The following is a 19720-nucleotide window of genomic DNA, read 5'->3' as shown; positions in this document are numbered from 1 at the left end:
ATGACAGGAATTTGCTTGAAGTTTTGCGACGAATTCAAGAGTATGGTTTTAAACTTAAATTCTCCAAATGCAGGTTTTCAGTGACCGAAGTTAGGTATCTGGGCTACATAATAAATCAAAATGGCCTTCAACCAGACCCAGAGCGGATCGCAGCAATCAAGGGCATGCCAGAGCCAACAAACATCGCCGAACTACGTTCGTTTCTGGGCGCAATAAACTTCTATGGGAAATTCATACATAAAATGCGCGCGTTAAGAGGTCCACTTGATGAACTCCTGAAAGCAAACGCGAAATGGATTTGGAGTCAAACTCATCAGAAATGCTTCAACAGCCTGAAAGAGGTACTATCTTCAAAGCTACTCCTAACGCATTATGATCCGCAGAAAAAAATTATTGTTGCAGCAGATGCATCAAACTACGGGCTAGGTGCGTGCATTTTGCATGAGCTCCCTGATGGCACAGTTAAAGCAGTTAGCCACGCATCGAGATCGCTTACTCCTTCTGAAAAGGCGTATAGCCAAATAGAAAAGGAAGGTCTCGCACTAGTGTTTGCGGTAAGTAAATTTCATAAAATGATTTTCGGTAGATCATTCACACTTCATACCGACCACAAGCCCTTGCTTGCAATCTTCGGCAAGAAAACCAGCATCTCAGCACATCAAGCAAACCGTCTACAAAGATGGGCTGTGCAATTGTTGGCATACGACTTTGAACTCAGTTTCATTTCTACAAATAACTTCGGCTATGCCGACGTGCTATCGCGACTTATCAACAAGAACATCAAAACAGCCGAAGACTATGTCATTGCGTCAGTGCAGTTTGAAAGTGAAATCAAACAAATCCTGTCAGAAGCAATAGAAAAGCTGCCGGTCACGCACAACATGGTGAAGTATGAATCAGGAAAAGATCATACCCTAAAACATATATTTCATTACGTAAAAACTAATTGGCCATTAACTACCAGAAACGCGGAATTAAAAGCATTCCAAAATCGTAAAGATGAAATAAGCGTAATCGATGGCTGCATTATGTTGGGGCACCGCGTAGTGATACCAGAAGTGCTGCGCAAACGAGTTCTAAAACAGCTACATCGTGGTCATCCCGGAATTGAACGCACTAAAGCAATAGCTAGAAGCTTTGTATACTGGCCAAACATCGATTCCGATATCAAAACATTAGTACAAAATTGTAACAATTGTGCCTCGACAGCCAAACTGCCTACAAAAACCACACTGCAGCCATGGCCAAAGCCCACAGCTCCATGGCAACGTTTGCATATTGATTATGCAGGACCAATCAACGGCGAATATTTCTTGGTAATTATTGATGCGCACTCAAAGTGGCCGGAAATAGTTCCGACCAGGTCAATATCCACGCAACGAACAGTTGACATTCTCAACGAAATTTTCTCACGTTTTGGTATTCCGTCCACCATAGTTTCCGATAATGGAACACAATTTACGAGCGCACCCTTTCAACAATTTCTACTAGAAAACGACATCAAGCATATTCGTTGTAGTCCCTATTATCCGATGTCTAACGGACAGGCAGAAAGATTTGTTGATACATTTAAGCGCGCTCTCAAAAAGATGGAGGGTGAGAGCACATCGAATAACAATTTACAAGTCTTTTTGCAATGTTATCGCGCCTCGCCAAACAAAAACAACATTAACAACAGATCACCAGCTGAAGTTTTGCTAGGCAGAAATATTCGCACCAGCTGGGATCTGCTAAAGCCGAAACCTGTTTGTGATACTCAGTCTGAGTTATCACAACAACAAAACCGTATGAAACAGCAGTTCGACAGAAAGCATGGGACTAAACAAAAGTCATTCTGTAATAATGACATCGTCTATGCATGCGTTCACAAAAACAACAGTTTCCAATGGATACCTGGAAAGGTAATCGAACGTGTTGGCAGGGTGATGTATAACGTATTACTCGACAATCAGAAGCTCATAAGGTCGCATGCTAATCAATTGCGTAAACGATTTTGTGACTATGAGCAATCCACGAGCACGAAAGTTAACTCGTCAAACACGCTCATCGACACATTCGGGTTGTACGAAGATGAAAACAATTGTGAAAGCGAAGCTCCTAACGAAAAACTACAACCAAATGACACTTCTTCTGCAAATCTCGAGCATGACACCGTAGAGCCAATTGATAATCAGTCAGTACAAAATGAAGACAACACCATCGTACCAAGTCGCCCTCAGCGCGTTCGCCGTCCAGTGGATAGATTTATTCCTGGCTAAGCAACATCTAACTCAAAGAGGGGACGTGTTGGCAACCCATTAATAAGTGTCAAAAATGCATTGAATATGCAACCCTGAATTTAGATGACAAGAGAGAAATGACTTGCAATCGGGGATTCGGAGGAACATCAGCATTATACTTTTGGTCTGCTTCTTTACGCGTGTAAACTTGTAATTAATTTTCTTTATTGTATTTGATTTCTTGAAATAAATGATATATGATTGTATCGCAATCATAATAGTTATTAATTTCACGATCATAATAAATACTTATTTGTTGGCACTACTTTGCTATCGAAAAATCATATTCCATAATACAAAAATATTTTTTAATAATTTAAAATGCAAAACTCCAAATATCTCGAAACAAGAATAATATAACTTATACCACTTTCAAAATCAAGGGGAATTTTCGCTGGGGTAAAGTGATGGGTAGTCCAAAGTGAGCGAAACATTTCATGAACGTTGTCTATTGCACTGTAAATATGGTTAGTCCAGTCTTGAGTGGATTTCCATAGTGATCGGTAGTTTCTCTCTGCGATTTAAAGTCATTGAATTACATGTACGTCGGATATTTTAAGAAAAAGCGTGTTCACCCATAGAAGAAAATATTACTCTCTCGGCCCCCTTAGGGGCGGTGAAAGTAGCCATTTACTACTAATTTTTGATAAATCTTGATTATGGACCTAGATTTCTTCTAATGAAAAGAATTAAAAACATCTGTGAAAATTCATCAGAACCAGTTAGAAACAAGTAGGGAAGGCTAAGTTCGGGTGCAACCGAACATTACATACTCAGTTGAGAGCTATGGAGACAAAATAAGGAAAATCACCATGTAGGAAAATGAACCTAGGGAACCCTGGAATGTGGTTGTATGACATGTGTATGAAATGGAAGGTATTAAAGAGTATTTTAAGAGAGAGTAGGCCATAGTTCTATGGATGGACGCCATTTAGGGATATCGCCATAAAGGTGGACCAGGGCTGACTCTAGAATTTGTTTGTACGATATGGGTATCAAACGAAAAGTGTTACTGAGCATTTTAAGAGGGAGTGGGCAATAGGTCTATAGGTGGACGCCTTTTCGAAATTTCGCCATTAGGGTGGGCCAGGGGTGACTCTAGAATGTGTTTGTATGATATGGGTATCAAATGAAAGATGGTAATGAGTATTTTAAAAGGGAGTAATCCTTAGTTCTATAGGTGGACGCCTTTTCGAGATATCGCCATAAAGGTGGACCAAGGGTGACTCTAGAATGTTTGTACGATATGGGTATCAAACGAAAGGTGTTACTGAGCATTTTAAGAGGGAGTGGGCATTAGGTCTATAAGTGGACGCCTTTTCGAGATATCGTCATTAGGGTGGGCCAGGGGTGACTCTAGAATGTGTTTGTACGATATGGGTATCAAACGAAAGGTGTTACTGAGCATTTTAAGAGGGAGTGGGCATTAGGTCTATTGGTGGACGTCTTTTCGAGATATCGCCATTAGTGTGGGCCAGGGGTGACTCTATAATGTTTGTACGATATGGGTATCAAACGAAAGGTGTTACTGAGCATTTTAAGAGTGAGTGGGCATTAGGTCTATAGGTGGACGCCTTTTCGAGATATCGCCATTAGGGTGGGCCAGGGGTGACTCTAGAATGTGTTTGTACGATATGGGTATCAAATGAAAGGTGGTAATGAGTATTTTAAAAGGGAGTAATCCTTAGTTCTATATGTGAACGCCTTTTCGAGATATCGCCATAAAGGTGGACCAAGGGTGACTCTAGAATGTTTGTACGATATGGGTATCAAACGAAAGGTGTTACTGATCATTTTAAGAGGGAGTGGGTATTAGGTTTATAGGTGGACGCCTTTTAGAGATATCGCCATTAGGGTGGGCCAGGGTGACTCTAGAATGTGTTTGTACGATATGGGTATTAAATGAAAGGTGGTAATGAGTATTTTAAAAGGGAGTAATCCTTAGTTCTATAGGTGGACGCCTTTTCGAGATATCGCCATAGAGGTGGACCAAGGGTGACTCTAGAATGTTTGTACGATATGGGTATCAAACGAAAGGTGTTACTGAGCATTTTAAGAGGGAGTGGGCATTAGGTCTATTGGTGGACGTCTTTTCGAGATATCGCCATTAGTGTGGGCCAGGGGTGACTCTATAATGTTTGTACGATATGGGTATCAAACGAAAGGTGTTACTGAGCATTTTAAGAGGGAGTGGGCATTAGGTCTATAGGTGGAGGCCTTTTCGAGACATCGCCAATAGGGTGGGCCAGGGGTGACTCTAGAATGTTTGTACGATATGGGTATCAAACGAAAGGTGTTACTGAGCATTTTAAGGGGGAGTGGACATTAGGTCTATAGGTGGACGCCTTTTCGAGATATCGCCATTAGGGTGGGCCAGGGGTGACTCTAGAATGTGTTTGTACGATATGGATATCAAATTATAGGTATTAATGAGGGTTTTAAAAGCGAGTGGCCCTTAGATGTATATGTGAAGGTGTTCTCGCGATATCGACCAAAATGTGGACCAGGTGATCCAGAAAATCATCTGTCGGGTACTGCTAATTTATTTATATATGCAATACCACTAACAGTATTCCTGCCAAGATTCCAAGGGCTGTTGATTTCGCCTTGTAGAACTTTTTCATTTTCTTCTACTTAATATGGTAGGTGTCACACCCATTTTACAAAGTTTTTTCCAAAGTTATATTTTGCGTCAATAAACCAATCCAGTTACCATGTTTCATCCCTTTTTTCGTATTTGGTATAGAATTATGGCATTTTTTTCATTTTTCGTAATTTTCGATATCGATAAAGTGGGCGTGGTTATGGTCGGATTTCGGCCATTTTTTATACCAAGATAAAGTGAGTTCAGATAAGTAGGTGGGCTAAGTTTAGTAAAGATATATCGTTGTTTGCTCAAGTTATTGTGTTAACGGCCGAGCGGAAGGACAGACGGTGGACTGTGTATAAAAACTGGGCGTGGCTTCCACCGATTTCACCCATTTTCACAGAGAACAGTTACCGTCATAGAATCTATGTCCCTACCAAATTTGAGAAGGATTGGTAAATTTTTGTTGGACTTATGGCATTAAAAGTATTCTAGACAAACTAAATGAAACTGGGCGGAGCCACGCCCATTTTGAAATTTTCTTTTATTTTTGTATTTTGTTGCATCATATAATTACAGGAGTTGAATTTTGACTTAATTTACTTATATACAGTAAAGATATTAAATTTTTTGTTAAAATTTGAATTTAAAAAAAAATTTTTTTAAAAAGTGGGCGTGTTCTTCATCCAATTTCGCTAATTTTTATTTAGCACATATATAGTAATAGTAGTAGCGTTCCTGCAAAATTTCGTCATGATATCTTCAACGATTGCCAAATTACGGCTTGCAAAACTTTTAAATTACCTTCTTGTAAAAGTGGACGGTGCCACGCCCATTGTCCAAAATCTTACTAGTTTTATATTCTGTGTCATAATGTCAACCCATCTGCCAAGTTTCATCGCTTTAACCGCCTTTGGCAATGAATTATCGCATTTTTTCGGTTTTTCGAAATTTTCGATATCGAAAAAGCGGGCGTGGTTATAGTCCGATATCGTTCATTTTAAATAGCGATCTGAGATGAGTGCCCAGGAATCTACATACCAAATTTCATCAAGATACCTCAAGATTTACTCAAGTTATCGTGTTAACGGACGGAAGGACGGACGGACGGACATGGCTCAATCAAATTTTTTTTCGATCCTGATTATTTTGATATATGGAAGTCTATATCTATCTCGATTCCTTTAAATATGTACAACCAACCGTTATCCAATCAAACTTAATATACTCTGTGAGCTCTGCTCAACTGAGTATAAAAACAGTACTCCAAAGTGAGTGAAGCATGCCATAACCATGCTTATTGCACTGTAAAAACAGTCTTGGGTCGATGTCCATAATGATCGGCGATTTAAAGTAAATGCATTACATTTGCGTCGGATATTTTAAGAAAAAACGTGTTCGCCAATGGAAGAATATATTACTCTGTCGGTGAAAGTAGGAATTTAATACTAATTTTTGATAAATCATGTATAGACAAAACTTGTGGAAATAAAGTGAGCGAAAGTATAAAATTCAACAACGGAATGCGTTTAATTAAAACAAAAAACTTAGAGCAAGCTCAAAAACTTATATCACTCACTGCTCCCAATGAACAAATATTAGGGGAAGTGTCAGAATATCCCACTGTAAATTATACTAAAGGTGTTATATACTCCAATAATTAACGTGGTATTGACGAGAAAGAGATAATTGATGAACTAAAATTATCTTTTGTTGTTGACGTCGAAAAAATAAAAAGAAAAGTAAATGATCAATTAATCGAAACTGGGTTAGTAACACTTTCTTTCTCCTTAGCATCACTGCCAACTCATATATATATTGGATATGATAGAAAACGAGTTCGACCATATATACCTCGTCCAATTCACTGCAACAAATGCTTCCAATATGGACATATTTCCAAATTTTGCAAAAATAATGAAATCTGTATTAATTGCAGTCAATCTTCATACATAAACAAAGAGTCGAATGACAAATGCACAAGATAAACAGTTTGCATCAATTGTAAGTCTACCGACCAGAAATTCGATCACTTCGTCTTTAGTTGCATATGCCCCTCATTTGTAAAAAGAGAAGGAGCTTCACACTATACGTACTCTTCAAAAGGTTGGACATATTGTAGCACTCAAATATACAAAGAGCTGTATATTTTACCGTATACATACTCTGATGTAACAACAACCACTCACGTACATTACAAATCTATGATGACATCCCATCGAAAGCGGAAATTGACACAGCTGAAAACAGCACTCTCAACCTAGCAACGTTAAAAATACACCAGCGAGACGTTAAACAAAAACCTAGAGACCCCCTTATAAAGAGTCTTAATTTGGATATCATGCGGCTGGTAAATGAACATAAACGTACCAAATGGGAGGAGCATCTAAGGAACTGCCACCTCTCCGCGGGTGTTGGTAAGTTGTGGTCAACCGCCAAATCCCTGTATAATCCTACTAAACACAATGATAAAGTTTCTATAGCCTTCGGTGATACAATTTTATCTTATTCGAAGAAATGCGCGAGCGGCTTTTGCCGACAATTTATAATGCATTCTTCTGTAGACAAAGCCAGACGTCGTGCAAACAGACGAGCCCATAAACATAAACACGACGTCCCACCAATTACCATCACCCCCACAGAGGTTGAAGGCCAGGCCTTCCAAGTCGATAGGCCCCGACGGTATAGCCATGCCAATGCTTAAACATCTTGGCGATGAGGGAATAAAATACCTCACACATGTTTTCAACCTGTCACTGGAATCCTTTGTCATTTTCGAAAAATGGAAAATGGCAAGGATAATCCAGCTACTAAAGCCAACAAACCTGCCAACGAAGGCGAGTCTTATCGATCGATATCACTCCTTTCGCCAGTAGCAAAGACATTGGAAACTGTTTTGCTCCCTCATTTCACGGCAGGTGAAGATACCTAGCCGCGCACCAACACACATTGGGGACGAACTTTTCAAAACCACCTACATATCACAAATATTAACCGATTTTACTCACTTTTGTACAGAAATTTTTTTAATTGAATTCTGAAGAGACTCACTTCGCCCGATTTTTTAAATTAATTAAAAAAAATTTATAAAAAAAAAAACAATTTTGCAAAATGTTCTTTAAAAAATTGTATTAAACAAATTAATTTTGCAAAGCGAATGTCAATTATCAATACCTACTATCTCTTAAAGTGTATATCATTCTCTTAAGTATTGAACAAAAATTGTATGTCACGAAAGTGATATATAAATACGTATTATAATATAAAGTTCTGCAAAGAATAGGCTATTTTGCAACAAATTGTTTAATAAACAAATTAATTTGAAGAATCAAGCGATGTGAGTCTCTTCAGAATTCAATTACGAAAATTTCTGTGTGCACATTGTTGCAATCAGTTGATTTTTCGAACCTGTAAGTGGTTTTGAATGAAATTTGTGCTTAATCCCCAATGTGCAACATGGCTTCCGTAAAATGCACAGCAGCACCACCGCGCTGAATGCCATTAACACTCAGATTAATTACGGGTTAAATCAGCAAAAACCCCATCATAGGACGGTGCTCGTTGCACTTGACCTGTCAAAAGCTACCAAGGCATAGAAAGCTCACACCTTCGTGCTTGTCTAAAAAGATGGACCCCTAATTACCTGATTGGTCGGCAGACGTCAGTTGAATTTAGGAACGAAATTACTAAACCTAGAAAAACTAAACAGGGGGTTCCACAGGGTGGTGCCCTATTCCCACTTCTGTTTAATTTTACAAAGCAAAACTCCCTTCCCCACCAGAAGGAGTCCCAATCATTTCGTATGCTGACGATTGCACGATTATGGCTACAGGACCTGGCCCTTCCGTTGATGAATTAGTTTCCAAATAAACAGTTATCTCCCCGATCTTTCCGGTTTCTTCACCACGCGTAACTTGGAATTTTCAACGGCCAACCTGTTTACGACGTGGAAGGAACAGATGTCGCAACTATTGGACGTACTTACGCGTCGATGGTGTCACATTACCGACTGTCAGTCACCCAAAGATCTTAGGGGTAACGTTCGATTTTACTCTAACCTTCAAGGCGCATGCCACCTAGATTGCTTCTAAAGTACAAAGTCACAACAAAATCGTCAAGTCGCTTGCCGGCAGCACATGGAGAAAAGGTACAGAAATGTTGCTCATGAGCTACGTGTCACCAGTCTGGTCGCCTGGTCTTAAAAATACACACTGGAAAGGCTACAGGCCTGCCAAATTGCTGCAATCAGAACTGCCACCGGATGTCTCCTTATGACTCCCGAACATCATCTACATAGTGAGGCCAAAGAGCTCAATATTAAAGAGCACTATGAAATGCTGAACAAAAATATCTTGCTTAATTGTCACAAACCAGGACATCCTAGCAAACAACTGCTTGATTTAGCACCGCCTCCACGGGGATTAACGTAGCATCTCCTAAAGCACTAGCAGGCCCTTAGCCAAATCCACACAGAATCGGTAAACGCCTTTGTCAGGACGCGACTGGTGAACCCCGTTATTAGCATGCAATATCCCACCCTTGCAAAAGAAGAAAGCACACTACCAAGGGAAACATGAGTCACCCTGGCCCAACTTCGTTCTGGATACTGAAACAGGTTAAACTCCTACTTGTCCAGAATCAACCCCGACATACCTAATGTATGTCCTGCATGCAATGTGTCCCCCACATGACACCAACCATCTTTTCAATTGCAAAGTGGAGCCTATGCCTCTAACACCCATCTCCCTATGGTCCGCCCCTGTTGAAACAGCCAGTTTCTTTGGACTCCCGCTAGAGGATTTTGATGACAATTTGTGAGTGGTCGCGCCCATTGAATGGGGCGAAGCACTGTTAATACAACAGCAACAACTATCGAGACGGCGGGAATAACCTCAGCGGAAGCCAACACTCTCACACTAGCAAAGCCAACGAAAACACAACCAGTAGGGCTGATCACATTCAACACGGCGTCTACAGACCACAACCACAATAAAGCAAAGCTTGACGACAACCGTAGCCAAGCATAGGCTTCTTGATTACTTTGAAAGCGGCAGCTACCAATATAAATTACAGCAAATAGTAGCGAAAAATTTTGAAAAAAAATTAATTATGTTTAAAAAACGCCCAAAATAATGATTTTAGCTTTTATTGTCTGTTACTTCAATTTTAGTTTTTATTGACAAAATAAAATGAACGCCACTCACTGTCGCTTCCCAAAAATAGAATTAGGTTTAATCTGGCTAGAACAGCTGTCATGATTGATTATCGTGCTGCTCTGTCGCGCCGAAAATAGCGACGCTCATAAGGACATGTGTATAAATAATACGACAGATGTGGCGACTACACCGCCGTCGCACTATGGCGCCTTTTGAGTTTTTTCTTTGCAAAAATCATAACTTTTGAACTAATGAAGATATTTTAAAGATTTGTACTGCACCTGAAAGCTAATTATTAGGCTTTGTACAATTTAAAATACAGGGTGCCAGAGTAACAGGGTGCTTCACAATAATTCGTCAAATTTGAAAAATTGTAGAAAAATACAAAAAAAAAAAAATTTGTTAAAAACTGAAGGAAAAACTTTGAAATTTTTTTATGAGGATGTATTTGAACTTGAAATCAGATAAACTCGTGAATTGTATGAAAGAGTGTGGCTCTACCCACTTATGATTAAAAGTTTTGTCTTTGTAGCAAGGTTATCAATCTCCACCAAACTTGATGGACGCATTACTTCTTTTAAGATGTTATACTCTTATAAAAGTGAAATGTGTACGCTATAAAAAAAAAAAAAAAGTATATAAACATTGCATAAATTTACTTACATATTATTGAAAAATCCAAAAACCAAATATTTTATTAATAGTTAACTAAGAAAAACTATTAAAGTTGTTCAATATTATTGAATTTGAGCCAAAGATGAACAACTAATAAATTTTTGAGCATTGCCCACTTATGAGCAGTTTTATTTTAATAACCGCTTTACCAATTTTATTGATTTCTGTAAAAATTTATTACTCTTCTGATAGCCAAAGCCTTAGCTTTAATATATACATAAAGGGTGCTTCAAAACCCATCTTAAAATTTTATAAATTTTAAGAAATGTAAAAACGAAAATTATATGATTATAATTACTAAATGAAATAACTGTACTATTTATAATAAATTTTTACGTGGCTGACTCTTTCGGGGGTGAGGAGCGGCGGCAAGCAGGGATGCTTGCGGGCCCAGGCTAGCTCGTCGTCTTGGGAGGAGTATTGCACCACCGACCTCACCCGCAGCCACATGAACAAGATAGGGATTCATACCTGCATGATGAAAAAAGGGAAAGAAAAAGCTGAAAAAGATATAAATAGACGTGAGGAGCAAAGATAGAAGGGGGAAAGCATAAGGGGCAGAAAAAGCTGGAGGCCTGTCCTGTCAGGTGGAGTTGTTGTTGTTGTTGTAGCGATTAGGTTACTCCCCGAAGGCTTTGGGGAGTGTTATCGATGTGATGGTCCTTTGTCGGATACAGATCCGATACGCTCCGGTAACACAGCACCATTAAGGTGCTGGCCCGACCATCTCGGGAACGATTTATATGGCCACATTAAACCTTCAGGCCATCCCTCCCTCCCCACCCCCAAGTTCCATGAGGAGCTTGGGGTCGCCAGAGCCTCGTCTGTTAGTGAAACGGGATTCGCCGCTCGAAGGTGAGGTTGACAATTGGGTTGGAGAAGCTATATATTGCGCTACACAACCCCTTGAATCCCAAAACAAGTCTGAAATTACAGAAGGGTTGGAGAAACTGATTGTCAGGTGGAGTCTACCCTCCCTATGCATTGCAACTTGCACTGCTCCGTGGGCACTGTGCTGACTCCTGTTTACCTTACAGTGCCCCCAAACCTGACCTTGGTCCGTCCGTCAATCAATAAGTCATTTCTCTATCACTCACCTTCACCTTACTTTGCCACGCACAAGCGAAGCACCAACACCAAAAATATGGATTTAGCCCTGCATATTTCAAGACAATATTTTCATCCAAACATTTTTATTTACAATTCTTCAAAAATAAAATAAAGTATGAAAAGGCTGTGCCAGAAATACCCTAGTATTTATCTCATCATCCAGTCTCCTTACAAATTATACAAAATTTTAACTTCATCAAAGCAATTACATAGTTACAAATACGTAGATATTCACCCTTAGGGAAATGTACGCAATACCCAAAAGAATTCAAACAAACGAAGGTTAAATGCTATTCATACATATATGCTACAAATGTTGTCTAAAGCCAGTTATAATTTCCTTACCACTCTAAAGGTATCTAATCTATCTAATGTAACCTAAAGCTATAACTAAAAAAACCGCTTCAAATTAATTTTTAAAAGAAACAACGTAAAATAATAATATAATATTTCAATTCAATTTGATTAAATACAATTTTTTGTAAAAGGAGAAAGAAAACATCAGTAAAACAGAAGGCTCTCCCCTTGCTTATTTCTAAAAAAAAAATTAATTTTATGAGCCACCCTCATGTGCTATCCTACCAGCCCATATCTTAAAGTCAAACGATTCGGAAATCAAATGAAGTATAGTGTGGGTGTAAACAAAAAAAAATATTCAAAAGCCCTAATCCCTGACCTATCTCAACCGCTCAAGTAAACATACAATCAATTTTGTACTAAGCAAAATTAGGTCATCGAAATAAAGCAAAAAAACCAGTTTGGCATATTATAAACAAAATGTGTGTATGTTTGTAGTTAGGTATGTATTTATATTCCTTACGTTTAGGTTTCCTTCTTCTATTTTCTCAAGAAGATCAGGCATCATATGCTAATATATATACATATATTCAAATATGTGTATTAGCAAAAATATTGTGCTCAAATTTCACTCACCCATATACTCGTACTCCAACGGCGCCGGTGCAGTTGAGTGGATGTGCTGAATTTGCTGAAACAGCAAGATTCAAAAACAAAAACATGCATACATACGCTCACAGTAGCCACCCTCAATCACTCATTCAAGATCACTCACCAGTGGTCTTTAGTAATGAGTGCTTTGGTAGTATCAAATCTACCAGCGCGATGATTAAATGTAACAATATAAAAAAAAATTATATTAGCCGGGGAAAAATTATTATAAGTGCTGAAGCAAATCCCGGGGTGTGAGGGTAATAGAAAGGTATGGTACGTTGTAATTGGTCATAAATCATGAAAAATATAAGTGTAAAAAAAGATAAAAAGCAAAAATTAAAAATTCGAAAATTTTGAGCTGGTATTACCATAGGTAGACGAAAACGCGTGCAAAAAAAATATGTATATTATAAAGAAAGGTATCAAACGACCAAGAAAAATTGAATGTCAAACCGAAGTAGACAAAATTTAAAAAAAAAAAAAGAAAAAACCAGAGAATGTAGAAACGAAAAGAAAAAAGGATGGAGGCAAAAGTTCCACCATTAACTTATAAACTTATAAAGTATGGTGCGTGAAACTCAGAATTTTATATTTGAACAAAAGATGTTTAGTCCCGGGAATAGAATGCCCCCCCCCCCCCCCGTTTTGCCCGTTTCCTATCACTATTATAGTACTTAAATAAAAATATAATAATATAAAAAATATACAAAAATAATAGTATATCCAAACACATATAACTCCCGAGCAGCTCCTCCCTCTGCCTGCGTTGATCGTAGTTTATGGATCAGGATTAAATGCGTCGGCCCAAAAATGCACCAAATCTGTCGCCAAAAATGTGTTGTGGTTGTTGGTGGTGTCTTCCTTTAGTGTATTTGCTCCTGTTTTCCACTTTGCCAAACTTAGCTTGTATATATATTTTCTTATTTTTGTTGTATGTGGTGTCGTGGCTGTTGTTGTTGCGGCTCAACGCCGCTGGTAAAAATTTTATTTGCAAAGTTACGAAGTTCTTGTAGATAGTTCTGTGGTTGTTTTTGTTGTGGTGAGCGACGGCAAACAAAATGATAGTGTAGTGCTAATGGTTATTTAAGATGCATATACGTGTTGTTGGACGGTACGTCGCCGAGATTCAAATGTGTACAGGTGGCGGTTGGGCGTTACGCCGCCAATCTAACAAAAATGGTGTTGTTGTCGCCGAGCGGTATGGCGCCAATATAATATAGTTGCAGATTGGCGGTGTTTCGAGAATATGAGAAAGATGGTGTGGGGATTGTCGGGCGGTATGTCGCCAATCAGAAAAAAAACCAGAGGCTGTTGTGGTTGTTGCGGCCGTACGTTGCCAATAAAAAGTGCTGTAGTGGTATTTGTTGTAGTGTGCGCCACCAAATTAAAAAATGTTGTGCGTGGTGGTTGTTGCCGGGCGGTATGTAGCAAAAATTGCCGTGCCCAGTGGTGCTTTCCAGCAGGGTGTGCCCAGGTTTTTAGCTGTTGCAACACACGTTGTAGTTTAGTTCATTTCTGCTGCAATGGTCCGGATCGGGTGCTAGGTGGCAAACCAGATTTGTTTGGTTTTAACGTTCGCGATACACTTTTCGCCGCCCACTACTCAATTAAAAAAAGCTTTAGCTGGCCATACGATTTAGCAAACAGGCTTGAACTTCGGTTTGAGGCGCGCACTAGGAACTTGGTGTAATTAAAATATTTTTAAGTATTTCACACTTTGCACTCAATAATATAACAAAACTAAGTACTAAATAACTTTTTTGTTGTGATAGAAAAAAGTGGATCATTTATTTAATCTTAACATAGTCTTCGTCACTTGAAAATATATCTAACAAGGAAACCATTTCTGAGCTGAAGGTGTCTGTAAGATCTTTTTATGATCTTACATGCCTCATGGATGATATGACTGGAACAGGAGAGATGGCCAACATGTTGAAAAGGTCCTCGTTTTGTCTAACTCGTGAGATTTTGCAAGCGTTAGTACTTCTGTATCTTTTGTAGTCCTTGTTTTTAGATTCTTGAACTAATTCAGACAATTCTCCTAATGGTAAACACTGGTATTCTATTAAATCTTTTCCATGGGCCAAAGTTTTATGTACCGTTGGTGTTTGCTTTTTCTCAGAATACTTTTGAAGCAGCAGCTCGCAGTTTTCGATGCATCTTTTTCAAATTTAGGTCCATTAACTTTTTCATGGCAATTTAAAATATTTAAATTTACTCCCAAGCGTTTGAAAATATCTCTATCGACTCTATCGAGTAATGCGAGCAGTTATTTCATCGTATTCAAAAAATCTTCTTGAGGATTTTCCATTATATGTGTTGCCGTATCCATACTCTGAGGCCAAGCTCTTTATAGATGCATCTTGAATTATTTTTTTCTAATGTTTTGTTTTTCCTTAGACGTCGCATTGTCGTCGAAAACTCCTTCTTGTTGTGGTAGTGTATAAGCCAGTTTCAAAACGAGTTCCATGCACATTATCCTCGCATGCAAAGGAGATATTCCATACTTATAATTTATTTCGTCAATAATTGAATCATCAAGATTTTCAAAGTCTTTTTGACTCTTCTTACAGATTGGGCATTTTTTTTCTTTATTGACAACAAAGTTTAAAGTTATTAGAAGATTTCTCAAAAAAAGCGACGTTTTTGCGAGAGAAAATAGCTTATTTCTATTTTACTCTATTTGTTATCAATTGTTATGAGAGGTTACAATGAAAGACAACAGTAAGTAAATAATAATAATTAAAATTGAATTAATACTTAAATTTAGCTTAATAATTTAATATTATATGAGTATAATTAAAAATATAGTGTAGAACGTACTTTGCATCTAGATATTAAGATCAAAATTTGTAAGAAGTAGCCGTTTGACCTCGAATTTAAAGCATTGCACATTTCTTGCATTTTTAACTTCAACTGGAAGTTTGTTGAAAAGTTTAACACCATAATGTCTTAGTGATTTTGCACATCTTTCCGCTCGAAAGATACGTGGTTTCATATTTATTCTAACTCTAAGTGTATATTCTGAGGTTGATTCTTCTGGAATGTTTAAATTATGCTTTATTAAGTTATTTTTAATTTTATAAAATAATATTAAGGTTTGAAGGATGGAGTTCTTGCGTACATCAAGCCTCTCTTGGTATAGCAGTTCACTTGCTGTCCTTAGCGGCAGATTTAAAATGTTTTTTATTATTTTATTTTGAATTCTTTGTATTTCATTTGTTAGCTGTTCGGAACAAGTGTTCCAAATTCAATGTAGATGATGTGTTTTTTAGTAAGTTTAAAACTTTTCCATCGACCATTGTTAGAAGAAAATCATGCTTTATGGTAACAATATTCCCGTCTTCGATTTCAATTATTGTTGGTTCAAATTTTGCGATTTGATTTTTTATATCACTTATTGTAGCTTTTATGAGTTCCGAATACTCCTTCTCATATTTAAATAATATCGGGCGGCACAATTTAACTGATGACGGCCGTGGATTTTTCCAATATTCTGAAGCTTCATCCTTTAAACGGAGGGGAACAATAGAATCCATAAACATATTACCATCTGTAATTGTTCTATCTACATTTATTATTTGTTTTTATGCGCTTTGTCCTGATTATCCATCACAACCACAAATATTTATCAATGTTAGGCTTTTGGCAGTGATTTCAGAAAAACTTTTCAAGAGTCGCATAGACATATGATCCATTAAGTTTTGGAGCTCAACTTCAGCTGATACTTTGGCTCTTGGAGGAACTGCTTCTTTCTTGGCTTGAGTGGTTTGTTTGTCTCCAGGGAAAAGATAGGCATTATGTTGCAATAATGACTCACGCAATATATTATATTTAACCTTCAATAACCCGAGATCTATAAACAGCGCCAAAGACTCTTCAGGAGTGCATCTCCTAGGTAGCGCATTTGGGGGTGTGGGAATGCTGTTTTTGATCCTTCTCAATCGCACTGAACTTGCTAACGCAACTGCTCCTATGATATGAGACTTCGTGTTTTCTTCGTCCTTTATATATTAAATAGCCAATGCTACTGAAAGATGAATCGTGGCGATAGTTCTAGTATAATCTGGCAGCTTCCTTTTCCTTGTGTAGGTCCAACATGGGTTTTGTTGGTCTTCCTCTAGTTCGATTGTTTGATGTGCTAGGCATTTCTTCGTCCAAAAAACTTTTACCAGCTAGCCAGCTTTCATGCTTGCCATTTTCTTTGTATTGGGATGTAGAGGAAGCCAATTTTTTCTTTCAAGTCTTCGTCTTCTTTGTTGCATGCTTCATTTGGTAATTCTATAGACTCCAAAAAAGGACTGATTTTGAGCGGTGTAGTAAACATTTCTTTATATACTTAAATTATGGAAATGAGTTACAGGTATATTATGCAGCTTGCAACCGAAAAATTTGGTTTTATTAACAAATTCCAACAACAAAAGTGACCGTACTAAATTCGCTTCCTTCTTACCTGCTCAGGCGCGTATTTATACCCAAGGTTGGTTCACTTTAGCTGGGCGCAGGTAGACCTTATGGCCCGGTTTCACCAACTCGACTTAACTTAGTTAAGTCATATTTTTTAATTTTTCTGTTTCACCACCAATGCTTAGCTAAGTCACAGATAAGCCTACCTGCCAGCTGGCTTATTCTCGACTTTCAACAGTGTTGCTGTAGTACAAATTTTGAGTCGAATTAAATTGTAGTTTTGATACTTATTTCATTATGCAAATATAGCAACCCCGCTGTTGTTGACATCTGCAATTTCTCTGAAGTGGCTTATTTTATTTGTATTCTCGGTGGAAAAATTGTAAAAAATTTAATGGATCTTCGAGACTCTGGTGAAAGTGATTGCGACTTTGAAGCTCTGCAGGTAATCGTGCTTCGACGAAAAAGAAAAATTAAAGAGCGTCCTGACTTTTTTCTTTATTATGACGATGTTGACTTTCGCGAACGATTTCGTATGTGCAAAGATGCTGCTTGGTTTGTTTTTCCTTTAATAAAAGACAAAATTTATCTTGGAGCACGGTAAGTTTACATCATATTTTATAAATGTTGCCCTAAAATACTTCTTCGTTTACAGCAACAACGCAATACTGCCACATCAAGTGTTTTTCATCGCACTTCGGTTCTATGCTTCAGGATCTTTCAGCAAATTGTGGCAGACCTTTCCGGAGTTTTAAAAGCAAGTGCCTCACGTGCAATTACGCTAGTTTCCTACCATCTAGCATCCTTGCGACCAGATTTTGTGAAATTTCCTCAAATGGAACAGGAGCGCTTGGAAACAGAGGCTGCTTTTAAAGAAAAGGCAAATTTTCCGCGTGTAGTTGGGGCAATGGAGTGCACCCATGTTAAAATCAATTCCACAGGTGAATATGTGTTAATAGTAACTGGAAAACAATATGTATATTAATTTATAAACGCTTCCCAAGGCAGCCGGTTCTGTCCGGCTTCATTTCATTTGTTGAGTCCATTTAATTTGTTGAGTCCCTCCCACAAATTGTCATCCTCCCAGCAGATCCTTGCAACGGGGTAAAAGTCTAGTTGAGGGGTCGACTGCTAATACGCTACCAAAAATATCGAGAAAGGTGTCAAAAGACGCGTATTAATCTCGAAAATAATAATCCGAAGGCGGAAAATAAAAATTGTATCTCAGTTCTGAGATATTTGCAGTTGAAATGGGCGATTTTCATGTGATTGTTGTAATGTTGTGTACCCACAAAAAAAATTGTGAACATAAGTGTTTTGCGCGGATATAGTTTTGGTCTCCAAACCGGTATTGGACCCACCCAGGGTAATTTTTTATAAGCGCGGCCGAAGGCCGCCAACGCAGAGGTGTTCTGCGCAAAAATACGATGGATCCCACCCCGGCTTCGGAGGGACCCGCTGGTAATTTTTCGGTTTTTCATTAATATCTTTTGAACGAGTTAAAATTTTTATGTTCCGCCTTCCAATTAATAATACTGATGTCAAGACGCGTCGTTTGATACCTCTTTAGATATTTTGTGGAGTTCACTGAGGACCTGCTTGTGTTTTTTTGCTCCATACGGCTGAGTTCTCAGGTGCCGTATTTCCTCATAATGCTTACGGAGATTACTCCTTAAGCTCCTAGGCGGTGTGGGTCAGCAATCAGATGTATGATGGGATGCCCAGGTTTCTGGTTATTCAACAGGAACTGTTTGGTTAGCATCTCATTTCTCTCCCTGATGGGGAGTATTCTCGCCTCATTATGTAGAGCAGTATTTTGGCAGGCCTGTAGCTTCTTCCAGTGGGTAATTTTTAGGCTTGGCGACCATATAGGGGACGCGTAGCATGCAATCGGCTGGCCAATTGCTATGTATGTGGTAATGAGCGTTTCTTTGTCTTTTCCCCAAGTACTGCCAGCAAGGGATTTAACGATTTTATTACGGCTCTGGATTTGTAGATCCTGATCTGTGGCTCCCCCTGTTTAATTCTTCTTGGTTTCGATGTTTCATAATTGCACCGATGCCTGCCGACCACCCAGATAATTTGCATTTAGCGCGGTGGTGGTCGTGCTATGGAGTTTTCTGAAGCCATACTGATGACAGGCTAGCTGCAAATTTGCTTTGAGTAGGGGAGCAAAATGGCTTCAGGCGTCTTGGCTACTGGCGATAGAGAGGTATAGGGCGATATGACTCCTATTTTAGCTGGTTTCCCAGGCTTTAGTAGCGGGATCACCTTCGCCATTTTCTATTTTTCGGGTATGACAAAGGTGGAAATAGGCAGGTTGAAGACATGTGCTAAATATTTGAAATCCTCTTTCCCTAGGCTTTTAGGCATCGGCATGGCTATGCCTTCTGGGCCCACTGCTTTGGTTGGTTGGCATCTTGGCATCCTCAACCTCTTTGGCGGTGATAGTCATTGGTGACGCGCTGAATTTATGTTTATGTGCGTGTCTGTTGGCCCTTCGTCTATCTTTTTCGACCGTAGAATGCATTATATATTGTCGGCAGAAAGCGCTC

General features: G+C 38.6%; 1 protein-coding gene across 2 annotated transcripts in view; it reads left to right on the top strand.

Moving 5' to 3' along the window:
* The window catches only part of LOC137234581 (cytochrome c oxidase subunit 5B, mitochondrial-like), a 676037-nt gene that overhangs the window by 655335 nt on the left and 982 nt on the right, over positions 1–19720 (top strand). The window contains exon 1 of one of the 2 annotated variants that reach the window (XM_067758043.1): positions 17756–18106. The exons of the other annotated variant lie outside the window; for it this stretch is intronic. Coding sequence (XP_067614144.1) covers positions 18001–18106 — 106 coding nt within the window. The 5' untranslated portion in view covers positions 17756–18000. Of the gene's footprint in view, positions 1–17755; positions 18107–19720 lie in introns of those variants that run through there. 2 annotated transcript variants of the gene reach the window in all.

This window comes from Eurosta solidaginis, chromosome X (assembly GCF_040869045.1).
Source record: "Eurosta solidaginis isolate ZX-2024a chromosome X, ASM4086904v1, whole genome shotgun sequence".
In the NCBI taxonomy this organism is placed as follows: domain Eukaryota; kingdom Metazoa; phylum Arthropoda; class Insecta; order Diptera; family Tephritidae; genus Eurosta; species Eurosta solidaginis.
This window is presented reverse-complemented; position numbering and strand designations above follow the sequence as displayed.